Source organism: Ciconia boyciana, chromosome 31, assembly GCF_034638445.1.
Source record: "Ciconia boyciana chromosome 31, ASM3463844v1, whole genome shotgun sequence".
Taxonomy (NCBI): domain Eukaryota; kingdom Metazoa; phylum Chordata; class Aves; order Ciconiiformes; family Ciconiidae; genus Ciconia; species Ciconia boyciana.
Genome location: NC_132964.1, coordinates 822,782 through 837,149, shown reverse-complemented (window position 1 = coordinate 837,149; position 14,368 = coordinate 822,782). Strand labels below are relative to the sequence as shown.

At 44.2% G+C, this 14,368-nt stretch overlaps 1 protein-coding gene across 2 annotated transcripts; it reads left to right on the top strand.

Moving 5' to 3' along the window:
- The first annotated feature begins 57 nt into the window (after positions 1-57).
- PBX4 (PBX homeobox 4) lies at positions 58-14,297 on the top strand. 2 transcript variants are annotated; one of them, XM_072848395.1, is made up of 9 exons: positions 58-396; positions 3,693-3,766; positions 10,158-10,399; positions 10,754-10,944; positions 11,246-11,381; positions 11,625-11,781; positions 12,003-12,109; positions 12,909-12,995; positions 13,465-14,297. In XM_072848395.1, exons 1-9 carry the CDS (start codon positions 188-190, stop codon positions 13,555-13,557), a joined length of 1,296 nt encoding a protein of 431 aa, XP_072704496.1. In that variant the 5' UTR covers positions 58-187; the 3' UTR covers positions 13,558-14,297. The 2 variants fall into 2 exon arrangements, with proteins under 2 accessions (XP_072704496.1, XP_072704495.1); XM_072848394.1 differs by having other exon boundaries at positions 12,909-13,010.
- Positions 14,298-14,368: the final 71 nt, after the last annotated feature.

Sequence of the window (14,368 nt, the reverse complement as noted above, 5' to 3'; positions counted from 1 at the left end):
GGGGGCGTGGCCTGCCGGGGGCGGGGCACGTCGCGGCGCGCGGGGCGGGGCGGGCCCGGCGGTGGCGGCGGCGGCGGCAGCGGCGGCGGCGGCGGGGGGGGGTGCGGGCGCTGGGCCCTGTTGTGTGGGAGCCGCTGGGGCCGCGCCGCTGCCCGTCCGCGGCGGACCGGCCCCGCCGCCCCCCGCCATGGAGGACCCGTCGCGGCTGCTGGCGGCGGCGCACGGCGCCGGGGTGACCCTACCCGGCGGAATCCCGCCGCCCCCTCCGCCCGCCGCCGGGGATCCGGCCGCCGCGCCCCCACCGGGGCCGCCGCCACCCGCGCACCACGACACGGGCGACGTCCTGCAGCAGATCATGGCCATCACCGACCAGAGCCTGGACGAGGCCCAGGCCAGGTACCGGCGGGCCCGCGGCGGGCCCGGCCGCCGGGCGGGGAGGGGGTTCGGCGCGGCGGAGCGGGCCGGCGGAGCTGCTCGGTACCGGCCGCCTTCCCGCGCACGCCCGGCGCCGTGACTCAGCTCTGCGCGGCGTGGGTGTGGGGACGGGACACGCTCTGCCCCGCCGCTCCGGTCGTTACCGGGGCTGTGGCGAGGGGAGGCGGCGGGCAGCGGGTCCCGCGGTGCGACCTTCCGGGCCGCGGCGCCGGCGGGGGAAGGGGGGTTGGTGGGAAATCGCCCCCCCCGGAGGCGGAAAGTTCCGCGTTCGTTCCCCGGTGCCCGGTGTTGCCGTGTCTTCGCCTCCCGTCAGCTGCGGGGTCTGCAATGCCCAAGGCCGGGACGATGCCCAGGCTCCTCGTCATTAATTTTCTGACTCTCCTTCCTTTTTGCCCCATTAAGAAATTGCCCCGGGTGATGTAATTGTCTCCGTCATCCCGGTGGAAACGGGATCATCCTGCCTGACACCGCTTGGAACGGGAAAACCAAAGCGGCGGTGGCTGCCGTTGAGGGCCAAAGTTTGCTTGGGAGGGAAGGCGACAGGAGCCGGAGGCCCGTCGAGCCCCTCGGGGCGTGGGCGCGAGGGGCTCGGAAGGTTTTCCGCCACCATCAAGAAGTTTCTTTCTAACATTTAAAGGAAAAAGAATTCCCTTCGTTCTTTCATTGGGATGTAAAGAATTATATGGCAAAACCAGCCTGGAAATCGGCAGAATTCGGCATCTTCTGGCGTGTTCTCCTTGCCCCGGAGCTGCGTCTGGCCCTGATTGGCGCGGTGTAATTACACGTAATTACACGCTTTGCTTCCTCGGCGTGTGCGAGGTGGGCAGCCCCCACCATGAGGCGGTTTGGGAGAAGGTGGAGACTGACAGAGCGGGTTTCTAAACATCCCCAAAATGGGTTTCTGGCCTTTTTTTTTTTTTTTTTTTCTTTCTCCGATTAATGCGATGCCGCTCCTCCGGCTTTCCCCTGGGTCGGGTGTTGCGCACGGTCGCTGTGGGTGTGACGGTTGAGTGGGTTTATATGAATATAAGGAGAAACGGTTCTAAGAACGTCCTAAGTTGGGTTTAAAGTTGCCTCTTCCAGGTGACTCGTAGGGCGCTCGCTGCGCGTCACGCGTGGGACTGCCGCTCCTTCCCCAACCGTCTGCTTTTCTTTTCTACCTGGCGCTAGATCTCAGAAATAACCGCCCGCAGCTCCTGTATAGATTCTATAGGCGTGGATTTGCCTGTGTGTTGCCGAAAAGCTGCAGTTTTCTCTCCTGACCTCGTACTTCAGATAATTTTGAGCAGAATAAATTTGTCAGGAGCTTTATTATCAAGTTAAAGAGTTGCAGAACAGGCTTAGAGAAATGGCCTGACCGTCATTGAAACTAAATTACTTTCATGCTGCTTATTGCCTTAGAAACACTGTCGCAGTCCACCTGAAGCAGAGCAGGCCTTGAAGGCCCCCAGATTTTAAAGCACCTTTGGTGTATTTTTACGTATAATTATATAAAAGAAGCTTTTGTCTTCTGGACAAGACATTTGTTGGGTTTAGTTAGTCCTCCTTAAGAGGACATGCTGCTGAGAAAGTAAAACTCAGGCCTGGTTAAACCCATCGTAGAAGCGATACAGGGAGCAGGATGCGGGACTTACGTGGCGTTAACTGCTTTATTTGTTGGGGATTCCTTTTAGTTTGTATTACAAGCGCACGCTGAGGTGTTTTGCGCGTGTTATTTTATCGCCTGGTGAACGTCAGAGGGTTCTTTCCCTGCAAGCGAGGAGAATTTTTAAAATCCAAGTTGAAAACTTGAGCGAAAGTTTCATTGAAAGGAAATTAATCTGCCAAGGATGAGTTGAACGCTGCTATTAAATACGCTACGTTATCACCTTGGTCGTCGTCACAAGAGTGAGGGGCCATATTAGTTACGTGGTTCTCTCTGGGTCTGGTGTCTCTACTGCCGTGTACCTAAACACCGCTTTTTAGACCCGGGTGGAGAGCGCAGTCTGGAGGCTCGGAATTCAGTCTCCTGCTCCCTCTCTCCCCCCGGTTTTTCCCTCATCAGGCAAGGACAATAGACTCCACGAGGCTGTCTTCTCTGCTGCCTTTGTTCTCAGGCTGCTTCTCCTGGGGTTGAGATTATCAAACATCTCCGTAGCTGAATGGGGTTTATACTTCTTTTGGCCGTGTCGTGAAGGAAAGTGGCCGATCGACTTCAGCTTCTGCGATTTTTGTGAAAAGTGGGCGTTCCGGTGGGCGCTGGCAGTTAGGGGTTGTAAGGAAGCTGTGCACCTGTATTTGCGCCGTTCCCGATAGCTGGAGGAGCAACTGGCGTGCAAGAAGAAAGGCCAATTTTTATTTAGATAAAAAACATATTGAAACCTAGCTATAAAGGCAATTTAAATATTATTTCTGAATTACAAAAGGGGTCACGAGAAGCCAAAGAGGCTTTCTTTGAGGCGTACGTTGCAGGTAGCTCCTTCTTTCTGCGGACTTCCAGTGGAAGTTAGGCACCTAACCACTGGCTGCCCTCGAACAGCGGCGACGGCTAGCTAAAAACACCGCCTGTCCTCTGTGGGGAAGCTCAGCTCCCTCTTTTGCAGGTGACTCACCACAGTCCAACTGTTTTCAGCTGAGCAAAAGATGTAATTCCCTGCTTTGATGAGACATTGGGATGGATTCTGTGTTAATGGTGTAATTAACATCATCTCCTCCTGGTGAGAAGCGGGGGGGAAGCAGCGAACACCGGAAGAGCTTCAAAAAGGCAAAACTGGCACGTGGGGTAAAACTTGTAGTAAAATGCTGTTAAATACAGTCTGTGCTTGGTAGGATCAGGCGGCCCGCTTGTCGTGTGAGCTGGGCGAGGCAGTGAGCCGTATGGCCATTCTAGGGTGTTCCTCCTGTTCCGGATCTATATGTTTTTTCTATCTTTTGGATGGATTCCATTATTAGGTTCTATAGAAGCGCGCTAACTCAAGAAGGAACTTTTTATCCCCACGTGTAAAATATGCTTTTGGTAGAACTGAAGGTGTTTACAGTTCTCATAAGTGACATAGAATTTTGAATTTTAAGGCCTGCATATTTTTATGACAGTTTGCTCCTAGCGATGACTGCGTGTGGCCCTGAAATGAAATACATCACCGGAACGTGCATGTTTCTTTCTGAATCTTATGCGCTAACCTGCTATTACTGGAGCGCAATCCAGTTCTCCGTAAGGCTTGGCGTCTTTCTCGGCCTTTCCTGTTGGCGTTCACTCATTCTTCCTTCTTCCGTTTCAGAAAACATGCCTTGAACTGCCACAGAATGAAGCCTGCTCTTTTCAGCGTGCTGTGTGAGATCAAGGAGAAAACAGGTGCGTTGGCATCTTCCCTGGCCTCAGCTTTCCCAAAAACCCTCCTTCACTCATCAGCTCTGCTCTCATTTGATGCGGCCTGTGTTTTCCCTGATAGATTCTACGACTTAAGGCTATTTTTTTTTTTTTTCCTGGCTTAATAGTCTTCTGTAAGCTGGCAGTTGTTTTGATGTGCTTTTTATAATGCTGTCTGTGTGCAGGTTTGGAGAAAACAATGCTGCTTATTTGAGCAAGCGTTTTGGTTGTGTGTACATGAAGAACCTATAGGTTGGGGGTTTTTTGATGTCTGGCTTGGTACCTAAAGAATCCTGAGTAATCCTGCTGTGTTGTTATGCTCTTTTTTTTTTTCCTTGAAGGAATTGGTACCAAAACTGTGGTGGTAGTAAGAGTTCCAAGTTGACAAATAACTGTGTTACGGAGAAAAAGAGACAGTGAGGCGGAACGCCTGGGGGTATTGGAAAACACGGAGGTCGCAGGAAATGGCGTTGGCGGTCACGCGGCTTGCTTGGAGGAGCAGAAGCGCTAGGGGCAAATGGATTTCGATTTGAATCGCCCAGTATATGCTCATACAGGAACGCTTCAGCAATGTCGTTTGAATATCTAATTTCTATAAACTATAATGAATTTTGATGGTTTTTTAGAGAATAACTACTTTCATTATAGGTAACTAAAATGGTGGTGTGTTGTTTTTTTGGTTGGTTTTTTTTTTTTTTTTAAGTTTTAGTTGTGTTAACGTTTAACACCCTAAACCTCCATTTGCATTATTCTTTCTAAAAGCATATTGAAGCTTGCAGGGCTCTTGATTGCATTGCCAGGTGAGGGACCGTACTGTTCTGCCCTCCGTGGTGCTCTTGGCACGGGAGGCAGCTTTGAGGCAGATATTTCCCATTTGTTTCTGGAGAGTTTGGTTGCATATATTGCATTCTCACGACAGCAGTTTGCTGCTGTAGAAAGATGTTGTGGTAGTAAGTGTGTGTGCGCTGTCTGGGTGTGCTTTTTTGTCTGTCTGTCCTTCGAGGATTGCTGTCCTTAAAGAGGCTGTTTCCTCTGTTTTTTTTCTTTTTCACATGGAAAGCCGCCTTCTGTGGTTTATTGATTGAAACTGTGACTTCTCTGAGCTAAATACACTTGCAGGAACAGACTCTGATACCGTGGTTCTGCTGGATTTGGTTTGGTCTCAAAGGTTTTTGAATGTCTGATGGTCTGTCTCTTCCTTATTTAAATTATGGGGAGCAGATGTTATGGCTTCAAGCAAACAAAAGCCTGGACGTACTGTAGCACAAGGTTTGGGGCTTTCTTTGTGACCCAGGCATGCAAGCTTCTTTTCTAGCTCGGAAATCGGTTTCAAACATGTTCCTCCCCCCCATCTTTCTTTCCTTCTTTGTTGGAGCGCTGGTATCATTCACAATAGCTCAGGATAAGCCGTATGCCTTGGCAGTGGGCAGCCAGCTGAAAGGTGCCGAAAAATTCTCCCCCAAATTCTCCCCAGTCATCTTTATTAATTAAAAATAAATTACAAATGACTCTTTGTAATTTAAATAGATTTGGCCACGTTTAACATTTTGGTCAAGCCCTGTTCCCCCCTCCCCCCCCCCAATGATTTAAATTTTTTTTATTTTAAACCAGTTACAGGACAAACCTGGTATTTTATATTCAAGTCTTAAATAGCTGCCTGGAGCACATGTAGCTATTTGACATGTAATCCAATAAAGCCTTCTTAGTGTTTTTGGGAAATCACAGAAGCATTTGGAGTGTTTTTAATCTATGCAGCAGATAGGGGGTTTGCTGCTGTGGTTACACTTCTGATATGATTGAAGCTGTCTGAATTCAAACAGGGCACAATTCTATCTTCAAATCAGAATTAAACATCTGTAGTGTTAAAGGTGCATGCTTTTGGTGCTGAATATTAAATTTCAGAGTTTTTCTTCTTGGCTGATTATACCTCGCTACACGCCGCGCAGTGGGACCCTGATTCTGTGTTTTTGTGGTAGGGAATGCGTTTGTTGCAGCATCATAACACGGAGTACCATTTTTTATTGCTTCTTGTCACTGCTAGCTGCAACCCTCTGTCTTTCCTTTAACATACTGGCATTCGGCTAGGTTAATTCAATGGCTGGCACTCAGCTAGGTTAATACCTTTTCATTCCATTATAAAACTTTGCAAGCGGCGTGGCCGAAGAACACGCTTTCTCTTTGTTGCCGAGTTTGTTGATGTTCTTACGTAGCCGAGTCTTGTTCCTCAGCGCTCAGAGCCCCGCTGGCTTTTGTCTTCTGTTTCCATCCTCTCTCTCTCTCCCCGAATAGGCAAGACGGTCTTGGATTTGGAGAAAGCGCTCTCCTGTGACAGGGCTTTGAGACCAGCTGAGTCAACAGTGATGTCATGCTCTGTAGTGGGGTGCTGGGGGTGCTGGTATCCCCACGAAGGACTGCCAGCTGACAAACGGAGTGTCTTATGCAGGTGAAAGATCTGCTGGAGAGTGCACGGGGGGGTATTTTGGTATTTTGTGGTATTTTGGTAGCGTTAAGAAGTAGCTTAGAAGGGGTTTGTGGTTGCTTTAGGTGACCTGCTCTTGCAAAGATACGCTCCTGCCTTCTCACCTAACAGTGTGATTTGTGAACTGCCAAATCGAGGCAACCCTGAGGAAAACATCAGGAGTCAGTATTTAGCATGAGGTACAGGATAAATATTTGCAAGTGTAACATAGGTGATAGGATCATCTGGGAAAAACTGAGGCGTGGATGAGGAGGGGTGCAGGTCCAGGACCCAACTGCCTCCTTCCTTGCACTCTGTGTAGGTATTTTATACTTCATAGCGTATGGGCTGTTCATTTCTGGCCCTAATACGGCAGTTTTTGGTTCTACCTTTGTATATTCTATACCCAGTAGATGCATTTATCGTGCTGTTCTTGCTCTGTCGTGTGTTATCATGTGGTACCTCCTGTGTGAAGGAAAATCTGGAAGGGAAGGCAAGTCTAAGCAACGTGTGTATCACATATATTCTACAAAGTGTATAATACACTTATTTTGGTACCGGTGATCTTGTACAGTTCATTACAGAACCGCAAATCTTTAATTAATGAGATGTAAAAATATTGTAATGATTGCATTTGCATACTGAGTGAGGCTTCAGCACCTTAGGTTGTGATGTGGTTTAATTAAAGATTAATTAGAAATGATGGGAATTTCATTTTGCCTAGTATAATTATTTTACATATTTGATGACTATCTGGTAGGTGAGGTGCCAGAGAATGCACGATATTATGTTGGTACAGCTGACAGGAGTGACTCTTCAGGCTTTTTGAGCCAGCGTAGGGTATTTCTTAAACATCCGTAAAAACGATGGGTTGTGGAGGATTTAAGTGAAGGATTTAAGTGTGAAGGATTTTAGCGTTACACAAGGACTTTCTAAATCCCGCTTAAAACACTGACTGTGCCATAACTGGTTATGCCATAACTCCAGTCTCTTAGCGTCTTGAGTATTAACATTCTCATACGTTCTTAAACTGTTGTGGGAACTTCAAAAATTTGATGACTAAAAGGCTGCTGAGAGGGGTAAGCTTTCTAGAGAGGCATTCTCCTTGAAGTATCGTGAGGTAATAAGCAGTGCATAAGGACAGGCATATGTAACAAGTCAGTGTTGACCGAGATGCCTTTTTTTACTGTGGTAACTCCCCCCCCCCCCCCCCCTTTGGAATCTTTTTTGTTTAATGAAATCTAGTTCTTCCAGAAGCCATGCAGACTGCAAACTCCTGCTGGCATAATTTTCAGGACTGTAGGCAGAAACGGGTGACGTCTGACCCCCAGAGCGTGCCGAAAGCTCGCAGGGTAGATGCAGCTACCCTGACAAAACTCTCAGTGGTATGGCATGTACTTCTGGAATTCTGTTTACCAGACTGTCAAACGAGACTTGCAGAAGCTGGTGTGAGCACAGTGTTCCTGTAGCTGCAATGGTTTGGCTCTCCCCTTGTGCCATCTTTTGAGATGACCGGCTCTGGAAGGTTGATAGATGAACAACTGCAGCTCTTGTGCTTGGAAATGGGAACTGGCTGCTACTTGCAGCAAACAGTTACGAATTCACTGAATAGGTAGTTTTGAGTGAATCTCGTGTAACTTATGATCATTAGGTGAAGATACCAGGATCAAAAATAAAGTTGAAGCAAAAGGTATGCATTCCAAGAGATGATGGCTTAAATTTAAAACTGATATCCCTGGCAATGACTTCTAAGTGTGTGTTTTAACTGTCACGCGTGTTAAGATGCAATTATGCCAAAAGTTTAAAATCAACCTGATGGAGCAGGTTGGACAGACCGAGGTTCTTGCACTCATCGATTCTTAGGTCTGCTCACCTTTGAGAGGGTTTATTAAATAAAAATTTGGTTGGAAATGCAGTTTACGATGTGTTGATGATGGTTAACTCCTTTCTAGTTTCTTGCAGCTTACTAGAGCTAGCCAACCAGAGTCTTCCCTGGAGATCAGGAAGGTGCTTTATACATGCTTTTCAGCAGTCAACTTGAGATGAGCTTATCTGTAATTGATGATAACTAATGTCTAATTATCATAATTAGACAAGTGACATAAAATTAAGCTGCAGCTGGGAGCTTGACTTCAACATGAGGTACTCTGATATGCATCGTAATGTGCATAACAAGACGTTTGGCGGAAGCATGTTCAAATAAGAAGGTGCCACCAGAATATCTGTTCCACTGAATTTACGCTTGCCAGTCCAAGTAGTTTAATGTGAGTTTTATCAAAAGACTGAGGAGCAAATGACCACCGGTGAAGTCTCTGCTGGGTCTTCGGAAAAAAGGAGAACTGGAAATTTTTAAAAACAAAAAACCACCAACAAATAAAAAAAACCCCTTTTTTCTGTGTTTGTTTCATTTCTCATAACGTTTACTCAGTAAAGGGTGTATGCAGTAGATTGTCTGCTATTTTTTTAAAAAGGTATTAATTTTAATTCTGTAACGAGCTAGAAAAGCCACTAAGTTTTAAAATAATCAGCACTTTCCTCATTGTTGTCTCAGCTTGAGTTCAGTAGTTACCCATGTACTATGTTACAGCTACTTTTGCCTCACCTTTTTCTGCTTGCAAAAAGCCTGGGGGTGTTCTGGAGAAGACCTGGATTGCTGTGACAGAGCGAGGATCTGCAGCCACTCTCAGAATTGCGTAGTAATTTCTGTACAGCCTGCAAAATATTAAGTTCAGCGATGTGACTGGAAGTTTAGGCTGCTTGTGTGTTCAAAATTATTACTGGGTTTTTTTAGACAAGCTATTCTTTTGCCTACAAAATGCTGAAAATGCGTATGTTTAATGTCTCTGTATGTATACATTGTTCTCCTGCCCTCAGACTAGCATTTTTGCATGCCGAGAGGTCTTTGGGTTTGTCTTTGGTAGGGAACATAATATCCCGTTAACCTGCCAGTTACAATTTGGAAAAGGTCATTTGAATTTTGTAGCTTCACAAGGTTAAGACCCAACTGTTCATCAAACTAAAATTGTCTAGCAATTAAAATCAAATTAAAAGCCAAAAAGCTGTTGGCATTTTTTGTGTTGACTTACTATGTTGTGAGTTCTTACGCTTTTTAAAAAAGGAAGTTCATAAGAAGCTGTAAAAAAAATTGGGAAATTAAGTTTTTAAAATTAATTTGCTTGGAGTCAAACTTGAATAATCTGAGCACACAGACTGCTGCAGTCTGGGTTCGTTGAATATAAGCTTAAGGAAACTGGCTTCTGGTGTATTTTTTCACGTTGTTTCAGATTTTGATAGATTTTAATAGATTTGAAAATTCAGCACTGTTAAGACTTCAATTTGTAGCCTGCTGCTGTATAGCATAGTTGGATCCTTGGCATATAAAGCGAGTGAGGTCAAACTCAAGCCTTGTGTACAGATTCCAACGGGATCTTGCACTAGCATGGTGTTCCTTCCCATCCCTGGATGGCGAGGCATAGCATTTGTCCCAGCGGCTCAGGCCTTTTGTCCATCCGCTGCAGTCTGTCTGCACAAGGTGGTGCTGAATGCTGATGAGGACGGTGCAAGGAGCCAGGCAGCAGGCTGCTAGGGGGGCATCTGCTCTGGAAGAACCTCATTCTAATTTTTATAGACTGCTCAAATAATTCCTAAATGTAGTATAAACTAGCATGACCCCGAGTAGTCTTGTTATCTGTGTGCATTTCAAAACTCGCCTTATGTTTTGGTGTTTATCCATCTGAACAACGTCCTGTTTGTTTTGATGTGTTGCCTCGGGGCTTCGTTAAACGTTCCCTTTCTTTTTCCTCAAGCTCAAGACCTGCTAAAACCTCTGAAGGGTGGTTCAATCTTTGCCAGAATTGAAGTGGATGCTCTTCCCTGTTTCGGAAATAATCTTTCGATTCCCTCTTTATATTTATCTAGTGTTAAGTATTCGCGGTATTCAGGAAGAAGATCCCCCAGATGCTCAACTAATGAGACTAGATAACATGTTGCTGGCAGAGGGTGTCTCCGGGCCCGAGAAAAGAGGAAGAGGAGGACCGATGGCTGTAGCAGCAACATCAGGTGGCTGTCCAAATGACAATAGCATTGAACACTCTGACTACAGGGCCAAGCTGTCACAGATCCGACAGATATACCACTCTGAGCTAGAGAAATATGAACAGGTGATCTTTCTGCATGGAAGAGTTTTTATCATCTCAATTAAAAATAACCGTTTTTTCCTTTGGTGTCGGTTTTAAGAACAGAACAGGAAGTATAATGAATTCAGGTGAACGCGAGGATATCGAATCCAGTTGAAAACTTATCTCAGTGTTACAGAAGTAAGGTGAAGATAGAGGGACTGGACATCAAACTAAAGATAATAAATGTCTCGTTTATCGTTGTTGCCGTTTTTTGAGTAAATAGAGTAAAGCTGAAACATGGAAACTCCTCTGAAGTTTTGGGGATATATATTCTTGTTGGGGAAACGAATTCTAGGGTATTTTATTGTTTGTCGATACAAATGTGTGTATTTTCAGGCCTGCAGTGAGTTCACCACCCACGTTATGAACCTGCTTAGGGAACAGAGTCGAACAAGACCGATTTCACCAAAAGAAATAGAGCGCATGGTGAACATAATCCACGGCAAATTCAGCACCATCCAGATGCAACTGAAGCAGAGCACGTGCGAGGCAGTAATGATCCTGCGTTCACGCTTTCTCGATGCAAGGTACGAGAAAACACAATCTAGCGGTAACTGACGTTTAAGCCTGAACTTCTTTTGTGCTTGATGCCAGCGATTGCATCAGAAATTTCAACTCTGTCATTCCCAGTGTTGAGCTAGTTTAAATATTAAGAATTTGCCACCCGTTTTGCTTGCTAGGGTATACTTTGACATCAACATCTATTTAATTACACTCAACTCTTATGTTCTCCTTCAAACCAAATGTATTTTAGAGGAAAAGAGAAGCCAACGTGTACTCTAGCCAGTCTAAGACCATTTAAATAGGAATAACTAATATTTTTTATAGGCGTAAACGACGTAACTTCAGCAAACAGGCAACAGAAGTACTGAATGAGTATTTTTATTCGCATCTGAGTAATCCTTACCCCAGTGAAGAGGCCAAAGAAGAGCTAGCAAAGAAAGGTGGCATCACAGTTTCACAGGTATGAAGTGCTTTATCTGGAATTGACTTATTTTTCCTTGAAAAATGGGTTTTTTTCCCCCCTAGTTAGCAACAGGCTTCAGTTACTGGTACTTTAAATAGGATTTAGGTTATTCTGAAGGGTTTAGGAGTAGGTATTTTCTGCTTGAAGCCTAGTTTGAAACGTCTCCGTTGCTGGTAACTTCTGAATATAGTGGAAAATGTAATCATTTGATCAGATACTAACAGCAATACATGTCTCCAGGTTTCCAACTGGTTTGGTAACAAAAGAATTCGATACAAAAAGAACATGGGGAAGTTCCAAGAAGAAGCTAATATTTATGCTGCAAAAACAGCAGTGGATGCGACTAATGTCGTGGCTCAAGGCAACCAGGCAAATTCTCCGTCTACACCAAATTCAGGTGAGTGAGCCTGCCGGTGAAGAGGCTGTCTGCTTGAAAGGCGCTAATTATTTCTTGTGACAATTAGTACCATGGAATACTGGTGTTTGAAATAGTCGTAGCATTTTTTTTTCTTTTAAACTTAAATAATGTAATACTAATTGAAGCATCATTTTTGGTGGGTTTTATTTCTCATTAAAACGTGTTTGTGTTTTTTTGTTTTTGTTTTTTTTTTTTTCCAGCTTCCTCTGGCTCTTTTAAGATGACAAATTCCGGAGATTCGTTTATAAACTTGCAGTCATTGACTTCCTACCAGAGCTCCCCAGTGGGAGCCAATGTGCAGGCGCAGGTCAGTAAGGAAAACAAAAATACATATTTTCAGCAGTGAGATAAATGTTAAAATCTCATTTCTCTGTCCTTTATACAGAGACTGCCCAGGGAGGTTGTGGAGTCTCCGTCCTTGGAGATATTCAAAACCCACCCTGCTCTGTCTGACCCTGCTTTGAACAGCAGGGTTGGATTAGACAATCTCGATTTGTTTTTTTTTTTTAAAGTAGATTCTCTTAATACCAGATAGCGATGAATTTTTTTCTGTCTCTGGCCAGCAAGAAATGACTATAGAGTCAAATTTCTCAAACAAGTCAAGAAACAAACCTGCTCAAATGTGTATTTTCTCTTGGAACCGGAATTTTCTCTTACAGAATTAACCGATACCTAAATTAACCTACTGCTATTCTTCTATCCCTTTAAATTTCCATTAACAAATCAGTATTTTCTCATTTTAGAGTCAGTCTTGTTCCATATAAGTAGAACTTTGCTTAGGATTTGTGGTTAACAGTATTGTTAAACTCATTTTAAGCTTTCTGCTGAATTTCTAAATCCATCTGAATTGCATAAAACCTGTTCCTCTGTCATAAAAGCTATAGGCGATAGGCACGATGCTAGGCTCTAATTTTGCTTGATAATGAACTAGCTCGGTATAGCTCAGTTTAATAGCAAGAACTGCAAATAAAACTTGTCTTCCTGCAAGAAAACCTGCCCCTTGTTTGAAGAGTTTTTGGCCCAATAGCTATGTACCACGTACTACTGCATTTCTTTAACTTGACTTTTTATCCTTATTGTTCTCACCCTGTGGGATCTTGTTCTAGATGGATTCCTTACATCATGTGATACACCAGACAGGAAGATATGACACAATTGTGGGGAATCCTTTGTATACGACGCAGCGCATAGATGTAAGATGTGCTGAGGTATTACTAGAAACAAAAATTCTGCCTGAGATTGGTTAATGATCTGTGAATAAACGTTGACTTTTTATTGCTCCACGACATCTCTGATGTGGGGACAGGAAAAAGCTGGAAAAGATGTCGTTTAATACACCAGCCTTTCCCTCCCAGAGACTGGATTTATAATTTTGGCTTTGGTCACCAGAAAATTTGTGTAGTTCAGTTAATTCTTGCCATAAGGAGATGGCACTAGGAATAAGAGTAACACTGTAAAATCGAGGGGGGATGTGCGTGTGTGTGTGTGGTGGAAAGAGGTTTTACAGGATATTCGTGGACTGTGCTTTGCCAGAGCCGATAAGTAGTTATTTCCTTTCAAAAGCACTGTTGCTTGTAAGTGTAAACATATAAAGGCATACTTTGTTGTCTGCAAGGAGTTTCTGAAAGATTTAATGAAATTATATATTTATTCTCCCTTCAGGCTAATGGCAGCTGGCAGGATGCTACCACCCCTTCATCAATCACTTCACCTGCTGGAGACCCTGGAAGTGTTAATTCGGATGCGTCTAATTAAGTTTTTAGGACCTATTGATGAGAGGAAAGAGGTCATTAGTGTAATTTGTCAGTGTTGCTCTTTTGCCAATACTATTGTTTATACAACTTGACACACAGCTAATTACCTCAGAAAAAACCCTGGAACCAATAGAAGATTGTGATTACAATGATACCTCTCTACCTCTCAGCCTCACGCAGTTGAGTTCTTTTTACTTATGCCCATTGGGATGTGAAATTGTTTTAAAAGAACTTGCTTCATTTTTCCTAACCAAATTCATTTTTTTAAATATGGATTTTATGGTAAGAACCTGAAAGTGTCTCTTCTAGAACTTGGCGTTTGTCTCAAGTTTTACAGCTTAAGAAAATTGACTTATTTTAATTTCCATAAAGTTTTTTACTATGAAATTTCTGTTCTAGTTGATAGCTACTAACAGTTAAACCCCCTGTATTGTAATTGTATGCGTTCTCTGTATTGTAATTTTGTATAGGAAAATAAGCTTTTCTTAACTAGAATTCATTCTGAGCTAATTAATCAGAACGTTGCTTTACCAAAACTCTCACTGGACTTTGCTCTCGGGTAGGACCTTCCATCCTGTGTCATTCTACATAATTCTAATTTAATGTCTAGTGAAAAAAAACAACAAAACCACCTGACTTCCCCACGGATAATAGGATTTTGTGCATTTCTGCAGCTGTTAACACAGAGTCCACCCCTTTCAGTTGAGATTTTATCAAAGATAATAAACTTCCAAAGCCTTTTTTTTTTTTTTTTTTTCCTTTTCTCTTTTCTTCCTTCCTGCCTTTCCTCTCACCTTTCCTCACCTGGGCTC

What these genes read in the sequence shown, in the direction of transcription:
- PBX4 (XM_072848394.1), top strand. Translation starts at nt 188, where the DNA reads ATGGAGGACCCGTCGCGGCTGCTGGCGGCGGCGCACGGCGCCGGGGTG. An exon ending in CTGGACGAGGCCCAGGCCAG is followed by an intron (nt 397 to 3,692) that starts GTACCGGCGGGC and finishes CTTCCGTTTCAG; the next exon opens with AAAACATGCCTTGAACTGCC. An exon ending in AGCTAGAGAAATATGAACAG is followed by an intron (nt 10,400 to 10,753) that starts GTGATCTTTCTG and finishes GTGTATTTTCAG; the next exon opens with GCCTGCAGTGAGTTCACCAC.